Source organism: Anopheles maculipalpis, chromosome 2RL, assembly GCF_943734695.1.
Source record: "Anopheles maculipalpis chromosome 2RL, idAnoMacuDA_375_x, whole genome shotgun sequence".
Lineage (NCBI taxonomy): Eukaryota > Metazoa > Arthropoda > Insecta > Diptera > Culicidae > Anopheles > Anopheles maculipalpis.
In genome coordinates this window covers 23,586,037-23,601,627 of record NC_064871.1, presented here as the reverse complement: position 1 = coordinate 23,601,627, position 15,591 = coordinate 23,586,037, and the positions used below count along the sequence as shown (strand labels likewise).

At 42.4% G+C, this 15,591-nt stretch overlaps 5 protein-coding genes across 5 annotated transcripts in view; 2 read left to right on the top strand and 3 right to left on the bottom strand.

Annotated features, from left to right (window-relative positions):
• Positions 1-15,591, bottom strand: part of LOC126556771 (uncharacterized) — a 364,167-nt gene that overhangs the window by 2,266 nt on the left and 346,310 nt on the right. The window lies entirely within an intron of this gene.
• LOC126558142 (uncharacterized) overlaps positions 1-15,591 on the top strand; it is a 459,948-nt gene that overhangs the window by 238,781 nt on the left and 205,576 nt on the right. The window lies entirely within an intron of this gene.
• The window catches only part of LOC126558359 (lachesin-like), a 346,936-nt gene that overhangs the window by 165,986 nt on the left and 165,359 nt on the right, over positions 1-15,591 (top strand). The gene's annotated exons all lie outside the window — the stretch shown is intronic.
• LOC126556783 (protein dispatched) overlaps positions 1-15,591 on the bottom strand; it is a 383,943-nt gene that overhangs the window by 322,383 nt on the left and 45,969 nt on the right. The gene's annotated exons all lie outside the window — the stretch shown is intronic.
• LOC126557752 (lysyl oxidase homolog 2B-like) overlaps positions 7,740-15,591 on the bottom strand; it is a 249,133-nt gene continuing 241,281 nt past the window's right edge. Inside the window, exons 2-3 of the mRNA XM_050213630.1 lie at positions 9,336-9,547; positions 7,740-9,088 (exon numbers count right to left, since the gene is read on the bottom strand). Of these exons, the coding sequence (XP_050069587.1) occupies positions 7,740-9,088; positions 9,336-9,543 (1,557 nt within the window). The 5' untranslated portion in view covers positions 9,544-9,547. The remainder of the gene's footprint in view (positions 9,089-9,335; positions 9,548-15,591) is intronic.

Genomic DNA, 15,591 nt, shown 5'->3' with positions numbered 1-15,591 from the left:
TTTCCATCGGTCGGAAATCATTTACTCCGGCTGGTTCACTCGCACAAAATCGGTCCCCCACAGAAAAAAAAGAAAAAGGTTGGCCCGAGAATGTTGACTGCGTGCGTAAACTAAATCACCTTCCGTGTGTTTGGTGAATATGTACACGTTCTAGGGACACGTCGTAAAGGACACCAATCGGGCAAAAACCCGCAGGAAGAAAAATAGATAGACGACCTCCATCGGAAAGCCAACGGCGTTTTGCCGGTCGGTGTAACGGGAGCACTTGAACCACAACCGGGTTTCCTTCAAACCGTGCCATAATGCTAATCCTTATTGCGTCCCAAAGCACTCGTTAGAGAAGCCGATGAAAGGGGACGGTTTTGTATCGTGTTGTGATCGGTCTGCTGCCCGGAGGAAGGCTTTTTTTCCGTAGGTACACAGGCGGCACGGAACAGAACACTTTATTTGTTTAATTTGTTCACGCTCGCCTAGTGGGACGAGGTGGTGATTTTTGTCCAAATTTAGAGCCCTCGTAACGGTTGTAAATGAAATTTGACAATTTAGGTAATTTTTAATTTTATTACTACGAAGAACATAAAAGACTATACCGTCGCTTGCTTAATCGTCACGGGTGTTTAGCGATTAGAAAATATGCAAAAAAGCGATGAGAAAATCGTAATTCAATGTTAAATAAATTTAATTATTATTTCATCTACAACTTTCCATTTGTGCATGGTCCTCAAGAGTTTTTCTTTTATTTGCACTCTTATAATTCGTCATGTTAATTACAGCAATAAAAAAGAAGCTTTAATTAAGTCAATTACATAGAGTTCTTTCACAGGACTCTTACGCTCATCAAGATCGTTTCCCAGAGCAATGGGCAATGTTTCCGACTGTGCATTAAAAAAATGAGTCTAGTAAGTCATTATATGACTTAAAGACCTAACAAGTTGTTCAGTTAAAAAAGGAAACTTGCGAATTAAGGGTTCTTGTTATACTACCAAGCAAATATATTAATTATTTAAACCATTTATGCATGAAACGTTCTTACATAAACCCGCAATTAATTCTGCAACCATAAACTATCATTAACAGCAATGAATTAAATATCAAACCGCTTCGCAGTTAAGCTACAATACTTATCGAAATGAAGCTAGCAAACGCCGCCGGAAAGATTATCGTCCATAGCGGCAAGTGGTAGGATTTGTATTTTTATAATCGCTTGAAGAAGCTCCAGCCACTTCCCAGACATTCACTCTCAAACTGTTTCGCCTTTCTTTCATCTTCACTGTCGGCTACTTCCCAAGAACAGGTGTTATAAAGCCTCGAGTAGCGCGAAAGTACCCGGCCGGACTTGCTGTCTAGAGGCTCCACACTACACGCACCAGTACGTCCCATCATGTGTGTATGGCACCATAAAGTACCGGGCGCATCCACCTAACCTAACACCAACACACGTGGGCGGATGGCAATTATCTTTTGTCACGTGTAACGTTCACACACTTTTCGCTTCTGTTAGTGTTCTAGCACCAAAAAAAAAAAAAACACACACACACACACACAAAAGCACACACTGTGGACCTGTAATATCGATAATGAATAAAACTTCGCTCGACGACGCTTTGCAACTGGCGCCGAGGCTAGTTTTCTTTTCCTTCATGTTCGTTTTTATATATTTTAACGTTTCAAAATATGATCAACCATTTCTTGACATTGGCCGGCATACAGACACAAGCGCACACAAGCGGAACCAACGGGCAAAAGACACTGCTCGAAAAGGAAGTTTCATTTCCGAACCGTTCCGTAACAGGAAGTGAAGCTAACAAACAAACAAACAGAATTGAGTGTGAGAAAACAGAAAGAAGAAGAAAAAAACAACGAGAAGAATGCCAAACTCCCACGCACAATGGAATGTCGCGCTGGGAAGCGAAAACACACGCCACTGTAAATAATCTTTCAAGCGTGAAAATTTATCTTTTGCGCACTCAATGCGCCCAAAGCGACATTCTCGAAAATGGGACGATATTTCTTTCGCGGCTCCAATCAGCTTGAATCGTGCTTTCGTACCATACCACCCACTCGCACACATTCGAGCATTTCCACTTACCACTTAGCTAAGGGTTCTTCGTTGGAGCTTCTTGCTTTTGCTTGGTTGGTCGTAGGAAACGCACTTCCGCCTCGTGCCTTCAAGTACAGCGAAAATCACTTTCGTATCACCCGGTTAACTCCATTCGCTTTTGGAGTTTTGATTTCACTTGTCTCGTCGATGGAGATCACTAGCCACCCAAAACTAAGCCATTACCACTTTAATTTTCATCCCATTCCCCATGTTACGAAACAGTGGCGAATCGGGATGATAAAAGCATGGTCACACTTAACACTTAAGCACAAACTTTGCACTTGAAGTTCTTTCGTTGGAAGAGGTGGAAAATTATATTTTAAAATGCAAATCGAAAACAAAACGCAAACACACGTAGGGAAAATCAACCATAATTCACTTCAATCGCACCGGGTTTTTCACCCACCAACACATCTGGCACACGTATCGCGGTGCAATCAAATTCCACTATGCCCAACACGATACGGTTGTGCCCGGGGATCACTAGGATTTTGCCACGGTGTTGACCTCGTCCTCGGATCGGCGCCTAGACACGCACTCCCACACGCACACAATGACTTACCGACCGCGACTAAGCGACAACCAATACCGCCCGTTATATCCACTTTTACACTAGCAAACCCTCCAGCAAGTCTGCCACAAAAAAAATCTCGTTGTCATACCATTCCATACACACACACAACCACAAACAAACCACCAAAAATAGGACCTATAAAAAAACAACGCTTCGAAAAGAATTTGTGTACTTCAATGTTCTAACCCACCCTGCAGCTGCAAGAAGATGCTCTCACACCCGGCCAACGAAGGAACACACTGGTGACAGTGCCGCTGTGCGAACGGGAAAAACCACCACCGTTTCGGTTGGAAGCTGTCACGAGTCTGACCTGGTCGGAATCCGTAAGCTCCCGCAAGCTGGCCGTCGGTGGGCTCTGTACGGTGAGCGTTGTATTTTGGGGCGGCTGGCTCTCTGAATGGTAGACTTTTCCCGCTTTTCCTGCCCAGTCTCTTTCTCGCTTTAGGCTGGTGGTTAATCTGGCAGCGTATGGATGGAAACGAGAGCGATAGCACAGATAAAGAGCCGTATGTCTCTCTGTGTGTGCTGCTTCTATGCGTTAGTTTTGGAATTGAGAGAATGTTACAAACGGGCGGCATGCAGACAAAGGAAAAAACAGATGAGAAAAAATAACAGGGGAAAATGTGCCGTCTTCGGTATCATTCTAACTAACAGCAAAATAGGAAAATTTTGGAGTAGTAATGTGGAACGCACGTCCCGGTGAGTTATTTTCCCCTCCAAAGGCTGATTGTTGGGAGAGTGCCTTGAGCGGCAGTGAGTGGATATTTGCACACATTTGCACAGTAGCATTAAAATGCATGTTTGGATGGTCAACAAGCTGGAAAATGATCGTTCTGGGAGTGGTTGGCGATCATCATTATCTCCACATTTTCTTCCATCAATATTTTTTATGAAGCCATTTTCATATTACAATTGTTGTATCAAATTGACAGATATTTAAGACAAAGAAGACCGTAACATTAAAAAAATCCGTCTTTTAACCCAAAAATAACGTAGAAAAAAACAATATCAATATGCGAATCAAGCTGTTTGCGTGATTTTTTACCAAACTGTAAAGACTTTTTTATTAAGGATTATTTAAAAAGAAAATTTAATTTATCAAACAAATTGCAGAACTTGTTTTAAAAATAAAACCAAGCGCAAATGTTCCATTCTTCTATAAAGCAGACCAAAAAAGTTAAGTGGTTATGATGACAATATTTTTTCTAAAAAATAAAAATAAAAGAAAATAATCAATCGAATCAATGAAATAAATAACGTACTATTGACTACAGAATAAACTAAAATGAGTAAAACACACAACTAAAATCAACGAAAAATCCTGTACAGGAATGATTGAACTCAAGTATCACCTAAATTTTTTGGTTGGCAATTACTTGTATTTCATTAAATTTGTTATTTAAAAAAAAACTTTTACGAAAACTGTTTTAAAAACTTAGTAATTTCGTATCCATTTAGAAACAAAACCAACTGAGTTTAGATTCGCCCTACTAGCAATAAAAAACCTAACCTCCAGTTGATATCTCCATTACGTTTTTCTGCTCAATTTAAAACTTTGCTGCCAACGCACCCATGAAAATTGGTTCACGCTCCATTTACACTCAAAGCGGCCCAAATACTCACACAACGCGCTTCATAAATTAGCATACACTCAAAACAAAGCCACAAATCTCCCCCCTTTTCAATCGATCGATCGATCGCTCGCGCTTCAATCAATCGTTTATCTGTTCATTTGTCACTAGACCGCAGTTTGTTTGCTTATATCGTTTGGTTGTCGCTAAACGTAATTCACATCGCGCACCTAATCACAAACCCAGCTTAACTACTGCGCGTTCGATCATACTACCCGATGGAAGACGCTGCTGTGTGCGCATGCATGGATTGTGTTGGGGATGATTGGTTCACTCACGGCTGTTTTTTTTTTGCTTTTCGTTTCGTTGTCGTTGTCGTGGTATTACTAATCAATCGTGTTCCGCACTCGCTTAATCGGTTCTCCATTTCATTCCCTCACACGCGATCACTTCTGCTCGTTTGCGCGCCCTATCAACACTGATGATTACCGACGATTCACGCAATAAAGTGTTTTGAATCTCACAAACAACGGCACACCTCATTTGCTACTCCGTGTGCTGGATGGCACTATGTCTGTTTTTACCGACATCCGACATTTTCGAGGCGTCGATCGGCATGTTCCGTTTGACGCCAAACCGTAAACTTGCTCGTCGGTACAACCCAAACAAAAAACCCATTGCATATCGACCGCATCATCAATTCGCGGGCGCACCATTGCACTTGATCGGTGACGCTTCCGATTGGCAATCGACCCGTTTGTCAATATTTACCATGTGCCGCTCGTGTCGTGCCGTTTTCGTGTGCGTTATCGCCATCACCTTTCACGCGTGCACTCACTCACGTTCGTCACTCACGGTCGACCATCAAGCCCGGTTTGTTTCCCAATATTCCTGTGCGCTCGCAAGCGAGTCGTGCGTTTTTCAGTCGCGAAGATGATTGCTCGATTCCCAAGTGTGAGAGAATGTGATGGAATGGCACATCTCAGGCAATAATACAGGATGAAAGCATCACCTCTCGGCGTTACGGGCAGGACAACATCACATCAGGGTCGAAGGGGGGAGGAGGTTAGCGATTATTTGGCCCTTTATGTAATTACGATCGAATTTCATCGGAAACAACCACATGCTTGGACTCTCTTTCGGTGTCATCCCGTATGCAATTGCTTAAGTAGGACATAATTACACGCGAATTGGACTCGATGCCCGGGAAATGGAGATGACATAATTTTAAGTACTCCGCACTTCTACTGCAACCCCACACAAGCACACACACACACACACTCACGAATATTCACGTGAAGTAAGCGATACGACACTTTCATCCATTTTTCTAACATCCGTACCCTTACATTTGTAACAATCCACCGGGGGGAAAAAAAGAACGCGTCGTTTGGACACGTGCCAACACAGCTACCGTCGTACAAGATGCGCCCGCAAAGACCCTTCCATTCAAACTGGCTTGCAATCGCACTTTTTGTATGGCGTCTACCGTTTGCGTCTGGACTCCGGAACGCCATCCGAAACCGACAGACGATGGATGAGCGATTTGTTGTTGTCGCAATCTCCCTCTCTCGATCGATTTCTCTATCCCTCTTTCGTTCTCTCTCTCTCTCTCTCTCTCTCTCTCTCTCTCTCTCTCTCTCTCGCTTGTTTTCACGATCAGGAAACTTCCAGCACCCCCGGGGGCTTTTAGTGCTCCCGTGTTGTCGCTTTACTCACTCCCTATCAACCCCCAATTGCGTGCGGATGCGTCCCTGTGTGTGTGTGTGAGCATGCATTGGCACATGCTGCCATTGAATTAGCAGTGCGAGCTGCTGTGTGCGTAGAGGACTGATCGGGGAGTTGTTTATGTTATGACTGCCAATCCAGCCACTCTCACAATCGCTCCCATGAGCACCATTGCCAGACAGGGTGAACCACTCACCCGGTGAGTGCCGTAAACCCTTATCAAACAAACCGGTGAAGTGGTAGTGGTAGTTTGAAATAGTAAATAAATGGTCACTTATTTACCCTTACGTGTGCAAAAGGGACGAGGCAAACAGTGGCTAGCAATTTGTAAGTACGCCCAGCAGAAGCTAGTTGCAAACTGACACACACACACACACACACACACACATACACAAAACAACTACTTTTGATTCTCCCTTATCCACAAACGGTACACTCCCGACGGTTTGAGTTCGGTATGAATGAAAGCTTTCGCCGCACGTGCACGGCTAATGGAGGCGCCTGGTGCTAACTGAAAAACCTCACATTTCCAGCAGAAGTCAATAGGGACAATTGGAAAAGAAAAACGGAGAAAGGAAATAATAACTTCCGGTTGTTGGTGGCACCATTCAGGGGTGCTAAAGCAGCAACACGTCCACATCCAGCACAGGTGTGTTGCATGGTGCATGATGTGCGCTACAAATTTAATTTGCATTGCGCTTACTAATTTGCTTCCCCGTACATAATTGTTAATTGGGTACAATTTGTTGTTTCACTCCCTATTTTGTGCAAGCATTAGAGCTCGTGCGAGTGTTGGCCTTTTTTTTCTTTGTTGGTGCCTTGTACATTTCTCCTCCCAGTGGTTCTTGATGTTTTCCATCTGTACGGAAGTAATGGGCCGTTTTATTTTTCCTGCGGTTCACCCTTTTGGCCCCCATAATATCAACAAATCGTTTTCGTTAATTGGTTGACGATGGAAAAAATATGCATTTCGTTTGCTTATTCTTCAGCCAAAATTTTCTCCTTCTCATTCTTCACCGCGCTACGGGTTCGAAAGTGCGACAGCGTTAATTGGACAAAATTGAAACATTGATCGATGGGACTGAATGTTTGATTTATCGACGGTTAATTGATTGCGAGGGTTTCCGACGATGCCCGTTCCGTTTCCATCGGGCCACACGCCACGTTTCGTTCGGGCGACGGCAAACTGAAGCCGAGCATCGGTTTAGGGAACGTTGAGTGACCAAAGCAGCTTTTGTTAAGTACGCTGAAAGCAATTAGCTTGCATAAGCAAGTCATTAGCTTGCGCTATTAGATCGTTATCAGAGAGATGGCGACTTTTGTTTACCTGTGCTGCCTTTGAGATGGCCTTCTCCCTACTCGGGTGGTTCATATTGATTAGTTTTCTTTGTACTAGTTACGAGGGGTGAGTTATTAGGGCTTTTGCAGGTTGCAATAAGTCGCTTAATGAGTTTTCGTGCAGTAATTGCATCAGTAAAAAAAAATTGAAAAAAAAGTTGAAAAAATAAATAAAATTTCCTTAAATTTTATAATAGAATAAAAAACGAAAGAAAATAACACAAACCATTAACAAACCTAAAACCACGTTAAAATAATGAAGAAATGATAGAGCAATAGGGAAATAAAACAAAATAAAAATGGCTCCAACGAAGCTAGATATTGATTAAAAGTGTTTAAATAAAATAAACATAAAACAATAAAGCCATAATCTCAAGATCAATATTTATTGTTGCTTTATCGGCATAATCTAGTCGTTTCAACTTCCTTACGGTCGCTCCAGCTTACAATCGAACACCCGGGCATACGTTTGCGTGTACAGCAATCGACAAGTCGCCGCATTATTATCGAACCTCATTTCTGGCACCTTGAACTCAGGATTGATCGCCACCCGCATCGTGTACTCCCCAAAGTCCAGCTCACTAATGTCCACCCACTGGCAATCGATATTGTGCCGATAAATGTCGGAACAGTTCACCGATATGCCCTGATCGCCATAATTCGCACAAGCGTACCTCGGCTCCACCCCCGGCAGACACTGATTATCCTCCAGACAGAACGATGCCTTATGCCCCTCGGCCACCCGCTTCCCATGTACATCGATCACGTCAAACGTCGCAAACACTTCCATGCTGTGATAGTGCATATGGCACAGATGCCACTCCCACAGATGTTTGGGAATGTGTGGTCGAAAGTCGGCCGTACCCATGTTAACAACCCGTGCCGTAAACTTCAACAGCCGGCGTGTCTCCAGATGCCAGTTTGGATTGTCACGCTGAATTTCGTACGCCTGCGTGGCCACACAGTTTTCCTCCATCGCGCACTGCAACAGATACATGAGACGATCCTCCAGATGCAACGACTGTTCCATCTCCACATGATCGAACACAAGATCGGCCATTTGCGGTACACAAGTCACGGCCGCTACATGACCCCGACGATCACTGCACCACGGTTCACCCTCCCCAACTGGGTTGTGTAAGCAATCGGCCAGTGAGCTCTCATTACCGTAACACTCCGTCCCACTCAGTAGTACACGTTCCGGGAGTTTGCCATTCGTTTCCGATTCCTCCGAGAAGAAGTCCGTCTGGACGGCATTATTCGCGTACCCAAGGCCCAACTGACGACAGACAACATTTCCCTCCAATAAACCCCACCCATCACCACATACGCTACCCCAAGGACCTGTTGCTCCTTCCCGATCCACAATCCTCACTTCCACACGACCCTCACCGGCCACTCGGCCTCCAACGAGCCGCAGCTCAAGCCGCTGGCCAAACTGTTTCTTCGGCACCTTCAGCTCAACCGGAACCGACTTTTCCGTCGTGGTTTCCGCAGTGTCGTGTTGCTTACAAATTACACCCGCCGCCTCACCCGACTCACAATCGTTCGTACCCCAGCCGTCAAAGTGGCAGTCGGCAAGTTCCGCTTCCTTTCCACCGCACCATAGATTGTCCATCCAGAACTTTCGCTTCGCCCGCCCAAAGTGGCCCGTGTGTGTTGGTTTGACGTAGCCCGGGAAGCCTAGCTGGCGGCAAACGACCTCCGCCTCAGATTGATCCCACTCGTCATCGCAAATCGCTCCCCATTTGCCGGCGTGGAAAATCTCCACATTTCCTGTGTGTGGGTGGGAAAAGAAGGTCACAAACACGTATTACTGCAGCATCATTCGCGTGAGTTGACGCCCAGTAGCGGGAACACCATCGTTCTGCACAAACATTGTCATCATTCCGACAGCGGATTGTCCGCGAGAGATTTTTGCCAACTAACTGCCTCTCACTGCATCCACTTTGCGGGTAGTTTCCGCACAGTCATGGTGGTAGTGCAGCTGGCTATCCATCATTGTGCCCTTGGCTCAACTCACCCTCGAAATCTCCCCGTCCGCCAACCAGCTTCAGAGCGCCTTCCTCCTTCTTTAGCCGTTTGAGATACTTTCGGACCAGATTTTCTCGTTGCAAACGAGCTTCCTCCAGGGCGGATGTACGACCTGCATCTTCAATGGCACAATCCACGGTAAAAGCCGTAAGTGTTAGCGCCTGTAGCAAAATACACCACCCAAGCAGCGACATCATGAAGCTGTCCTATTCCTTTAAAGATCGTCTAACTACTGAGCTTCAGCATGCTCCTTCTATCAGTGTTGGGCACGTACGTTCTGGTCAGATTCTCGTTCTCACATTGATTATTATCCCCACTCCAGTGGCTTCCGATGGTCGGATCCCTCCCCCCCGGGAGCATAAATAAAAAAGCATCACCAGCAGAATTGCTTTCCAATGTCAGCTCCGCGGGACGCAATTGTGTCACCCGAGCGTGTTCGAAAGCGGTCAGCAACTAAATCAAACAATTAGGACAGTCAAAGATGCTTTTTCTGTGTGTGTTGGTCCGATGCACGGTGACGATCGACAGGGTTTGACTTATCAGTGTAGCATTTTGTCTAGACGACACCAAACCAAATCGTTCGTTCTGTTTGCTTGGGGTCTTTGGAAAATTGATAGCGTCGCGCAAAATGCAACCGAATGTTTTAGAGCGTTTTTTTTTCTTGTGTATTGGTTGTGTGTTGGTCGTTATCATCATGCGTTGTTTGTAATGATTTCATAAATAAAAAGTTTGAACAACTCGCTAAATCGTGTGGGCAATCAAATTTGCTACGTGGTTCCGTATCAAGGAATGTTTAACGAATGTGTTGCACAGTGCTTGACCTGGTAGAACTTTTTCTGCTTGACCTTCCCGACCGAAATATTTCGCAATTATCATTTAAAAAAATCTCGAGCCCTCTATTTATGCGGAACGGAACCAAACATTTAAAACATCCGGAGCAATTAGTTCTTCCATCCAGGAGAAGGTGTCGGAACGTGTCGACGCAGTGTGTCCCAGCAATCGCATCCCAATGTCGTCATCGTCCACATTTCCTTCCTACCATATCAACCAACACCCCGGTGCTGTACTTGTGTTGCGCGAACGGTCCTGCCGATTCAATTGAGATTCATTCATTCCGCATTCGACTAGTGTGCGATTCGATTAACTTAATGATTAGGGGCGAGTGGCTCACGTTACAATGGTTTTGCTCGATTTCCTTTTCCTGTACAGAGTTGCTTCTTCACGTTCATTAAATTCGTCAGCACACACACACATTGTTCATTGCTGTTCGCTTATCAATAAAACAGATGACCAAAGTACGTGCCACACGTCATGCAGTCTCTTTTGCCAATAGCGACATATAAATGATTAAGACAATTTGTTTTTTTTTGTGCCGTTCAGAGGTTTTTTTACTTGTGAACTTGCTATTTTCTTGAGTAGTGTAATCAGCTGGTATATAAATTAAAAAGTCTATTTTAATTTATTTTAATTGGTACAAGTAGTTTGCACTGCTGAGATTTATTTAATCTTATTCACAATCAACTATTTTTCCAATGAAGAAGTATGACTACGGTTTTCAACTTGCATTTCATAATCGCCTAATTATGCATTACTTAAATTATTTTTGAATACATGTTTATGCTTGTTGGCCACATTGAAGCGTGTAGGAGCTGATTGGATAATGAGTCCATACATATATGGGCCGAAATTGAGCCAACAAAAATACCTCACCAACTACCGACCATAACGAAGAAAGATTTTGATAAAATATGGATGATGAATTAATTTAAACTTATTTATTTACAAAAAGAATCCTTAAACGCCTTTAAGGGAACCTAAAGGAAGAGGAAACCCAAAAACGGGAACGAAAAAGGGACATAATAGACAAATAGATGCTGACAGTTGTTGAATGCTACTTACGCTCTAAGGAAGAGATCATTCTGACCGTACCGCACCAACCTAGCAGGGATGTGAAGGGGAGGTCTAACAAGAAAGGTGACGGGAAGAAGCGTAAAGAGATTGAACTAAATGAAATTCAAATGATCGAAGAAACTCGTGTTCTCAAATCTAACCAAATACTAAGATCCTTTATGAAAGGTACCCGATTAATGTCGATGTCATATATTGAATATCTTCAACGGATCTTATAGTTAGCAGGACACCAAGCGAAATAACATTACATTTCTGTGGACAACGTAGCATTAATCATTTTAGACTATGCTTGAAGTACTGCAAAACGACGCATGTGTGAATGATTTTACAAAAGAAAACCTTAAGGAGCTAAAAACATCAACGAACACGGCCAGAAGGTTACCGAGGCAGCGTCAACATAAAAAAATAAACTTATTTATACCCTGCGTAAAAAAAATTTAAGGGCAATTCTTCTGCACGGTCTGCAAGTACGTATAAACGCCGCAGATCTCTTTTGTAGAATGTAGGATTGTTACATTTGTTTTACGGCTTGCAAGGACTTAAGATGTCGACAATGTAAAAGATCAACTGCCATCATTTATCACTTCGAATGTGCCAAAGCAAGGAAAACATTCTGAAACACTGAATCGAGAGCGAATCCAACATAAACAGCTCTACTCGAACGCGCTAGTACACCATCACGCTTTACCACGTTCCAGAGTAGATCTTCCAATTCTGTGCAGGATTGGGTATGGAGAGCGAGGTCTTCCCAACGGAGGGCTAGGCTCTAGCCCACCTCAAACGTAGGATTTCCATAAAGGAAAGCTAGCGAAGACTAATGTAGTATAAATGTTTAAAAACTAGACTCTTCAAATAATTATGTAAGATAAAAGTAACATAATGAAACGTAACAATCATCAAACTGAAACAGTTGAAGAAAAGATCGATTTAGTTTAAATTTCTCTATTTATTATTTAGTTGTATGCATTTTCTCACTTTCTACGATTCTACGCACTTCCTTGCCACAAAGTTTTGCATCCTGCCCAAGCCATTCAACACACACACACGCACGGTAATTTAATTCCCTTCTTGTCTCTAGTCAAAATTTTGGAATTTATTCCATTACCTCTCTTTCTTCCTGTCTATCTGCTTTCTGATATTACACGTAAAAAGTTTCCATATAGTTCTCATGTTTTTTTCTGTATATGAATGTGTGTGTGTCTGTGAGTGTATTTTTGTTTGTTTGTGTCGCTTTATAATTATCATCGAAATTCTATATGCTTGGCTTCGCGGTTGGCTCCTTTTCCGCTAGAATGCACTAGAGCAAATACAGTCCAATTACCACTGCCTAACTAGCACGTCGCACCGTTTATGTGTGCGGTCGAGCACATTATTACACACTACAACTGCTACTCTGCAAACCACACACTGCCGTTCCCAAATTTTGTGTATGATCGTATTAAATGAGCTTGAAGACGCCAATTTTTGGCTACACCACGACTATAACTTCATCGCACCGTGCGGGGGACCTCCCACCGTGTAGCGGTTCCAATATAGTAGCCATCGAATGTATCATTTAGTTATTACAGATTCTTGTACTTCTCGAATATGTGTCAAATAATGAAAGTATGAAACACACATAGAAGATCGTAAATATCTTTCCAACTATGAGGACATTCTCATCGCACCGTTCTGCAACCTTCGGTCCGTATGGATAAACACTACCGCTGCTTGCGTACTATCAACCATTCTCAACTACTCCATCACGCCGGATTCTACTAGGTTTTCCCTTTTTCGCTGCTGGACGATCGGAGGGTGGTGGAAGTTTGTATCGGTTTATTTGCTGTGTAACCTTTATTCTTCTTTCTACCGCGCACTACCACTACTATATACAAGTTTTTTTTAAGGAAAAAACGTTTGAGGAAGTTTTCTTTTCCTGTGCGGTACAGCAGTTTGTATTGTAAGTGTAGAACACAAACTGCTCTAGCTCTTCGCGAAAATTTGTGCTTGTGCTAACGCCCTTTTGTCTTTCAGAGAACATTGGGAGTTGGAGACACTCAAACTCTCTTAGCGTAAAGTATTACAACAATCTGCATCCTCAAAAATTGCCTTTGAAAACTAAAATGAACATACATTAACTTGTAGCTGCACACAATTGATAGGCGTAATAGAGGCTCGAACTCAATCATAAAAACTGATTTCTTTTACTGTAACTATTTTTTTTGTTTTCCTTCTTCTATAAGATAAGTTTTAAATAAAACCTTAATACCAATCGTAAGCTGCCAACAAACGGCACACGAAAAGGGCAAAGAACGAGTGCTTTCGCTTATAAAACTTAAGACGTAATGCTTGTGCGGCGCGTTTGGCTGTACAATTTAAAAAAAAATATTTAAAAAAAACCTGAAAAACCAACCGTAAGCACATCCTATACATGGCGCACCTGTGCTCGGCTCATGCTTTCCATCGTGCATCTGATACATGGGATATACTACATGTTTTGAACACAATACTTGAAAGATTTGGTAAAACGTTAACCAATTCATCGCTTCTTAAAACCTCACCGCACGTTGATTAAAGCTAAAACAGCCCTAGTAAAATGATTGCTTTCACTCATACTTTGTGTTTTATGTGTTGTGTTACAGCTTTGTTCTGCTTTCACTTTGTTTTTTCTCTCTTTTTTTGTTTTGTTTTGTTCTTTACACTTTGCGATTCGCGGTAACTATTTTAAGTTTATCATAATTTATGCATTTGACAATACCCACTCCTCTAGAGTTCACGTTCACGCTGATTTTGAGTCGATAAAACGGTAGTGTTTTGTGGTTCCTTTTTTTACGGGAAGAGTGTGAGTGTGTTGTGTGTCTATAATAATGAATAGTATGCGTGCGAATAGAGTTATTCAATTTCTTCTTGGCCACCCCTTCTACCCATTTCCATGATTTTATAGCCAGGAAGATAGATCTCCTGTTTACGTTATAATTGATTAGTACATGAGTATGAAAACTGCTGTTAAAAAGTTTCCTTTTCAATCATTTGAATATTAAGAGTTTCTTCTTTTTTCACCCCTTTTTCTTAAGTACTTTCCTCCTGATCGTACTCTGTCTTCTGTTTCTAACGCTCGACATTGCTGCACGAGACCAACGCACGTCGTTGCTCCGAATTAAACAGCTAATAGTTTTAAAATGTGTACCACCACGGTCAAAGAATTTTTATGCTTTTGGTGTAAATAGAGTGCAACAAGCTAAATCAGGCAATACACGAAGATCGTTGAAGCTTCTGAGCATTTATGAGCATTATTCGGCCAACAAAAGAGCAAAAGAAAAAGAAATACCTTCACTTTTTACACCGATGATCCGTCAGATGGTATTTGCACACATGCGAATTATTTAAACAATTACCATAAAATCATGATCATTGATTGCAATTGCAATTATGCAAGAATTTACATGTACTTTGTTTATTGTAAAACCTCATGAAGCTCGTAGGACTTTTGTTTTATGCAATATTTTAAAGCAGAAATCATCGCTTTTCACACACACTCAATTCGCTTGCTCGTGTGATAAGCAAACCCAAACTAAAAATGCGTGCCATTTAACCGGCGCGATGAAAGACGCGGGATGGATTGGGGACCTTTTTGGCTTTGGTAAGATTTGTGTTTTTATTTAGTGTTTGTTCGCATCCATTTTGATTGTGTTGTACACGTGGCAGTATTAAGATAAACGTAAGATAAAGCGATTCTGGCGACTATCGCATTCACACTGTTAGGACCATCGCAACAAATGCCAAATGCAACAAAAATGTTGACTATTTCGAGTTTGGGAAGTTTTAAATGAAACATGACATCGACATAACAAACACAAAATGCAAACTGTGGTCAAAAAAAATTACGATTCTCAAATAAAACATCACGCATACTTCTGTATTGTGAAATACGGAAGCGTTTATCCCATTTATGGTTTCTTCCAAATGCAATAAAATTTTAAAACATTCTCTTCTTACTGTTAGCGTACAGAAGCGCCAAAAATACTGCTCTAACAGCTTGCTTCATGCCCGATCCGGACAACTATGTGCTTTCACTTAGTTCGCTATCTGTTCATTAATTACTAGTTGTGCGTTATGAGAAAATGTTCATGTGCAATTCTAAATTGTGTACCATTGACTGAGTGAGTGTTTTGTGGGGATGAGACGGTCTAAATTTCGTAATTGCAGAAGGTTCAATTACTTTTTGGGTTTTGTGTCACGCTTTTACTGTGAAGTTGATGTGATGAGTCCCCGTTGAGGAATGGTTTACAAACTTGAGGCTTTTCATCGACTCTGCGGATTGTGCGACATACGCACCCTCGCCAACACATTCCCGC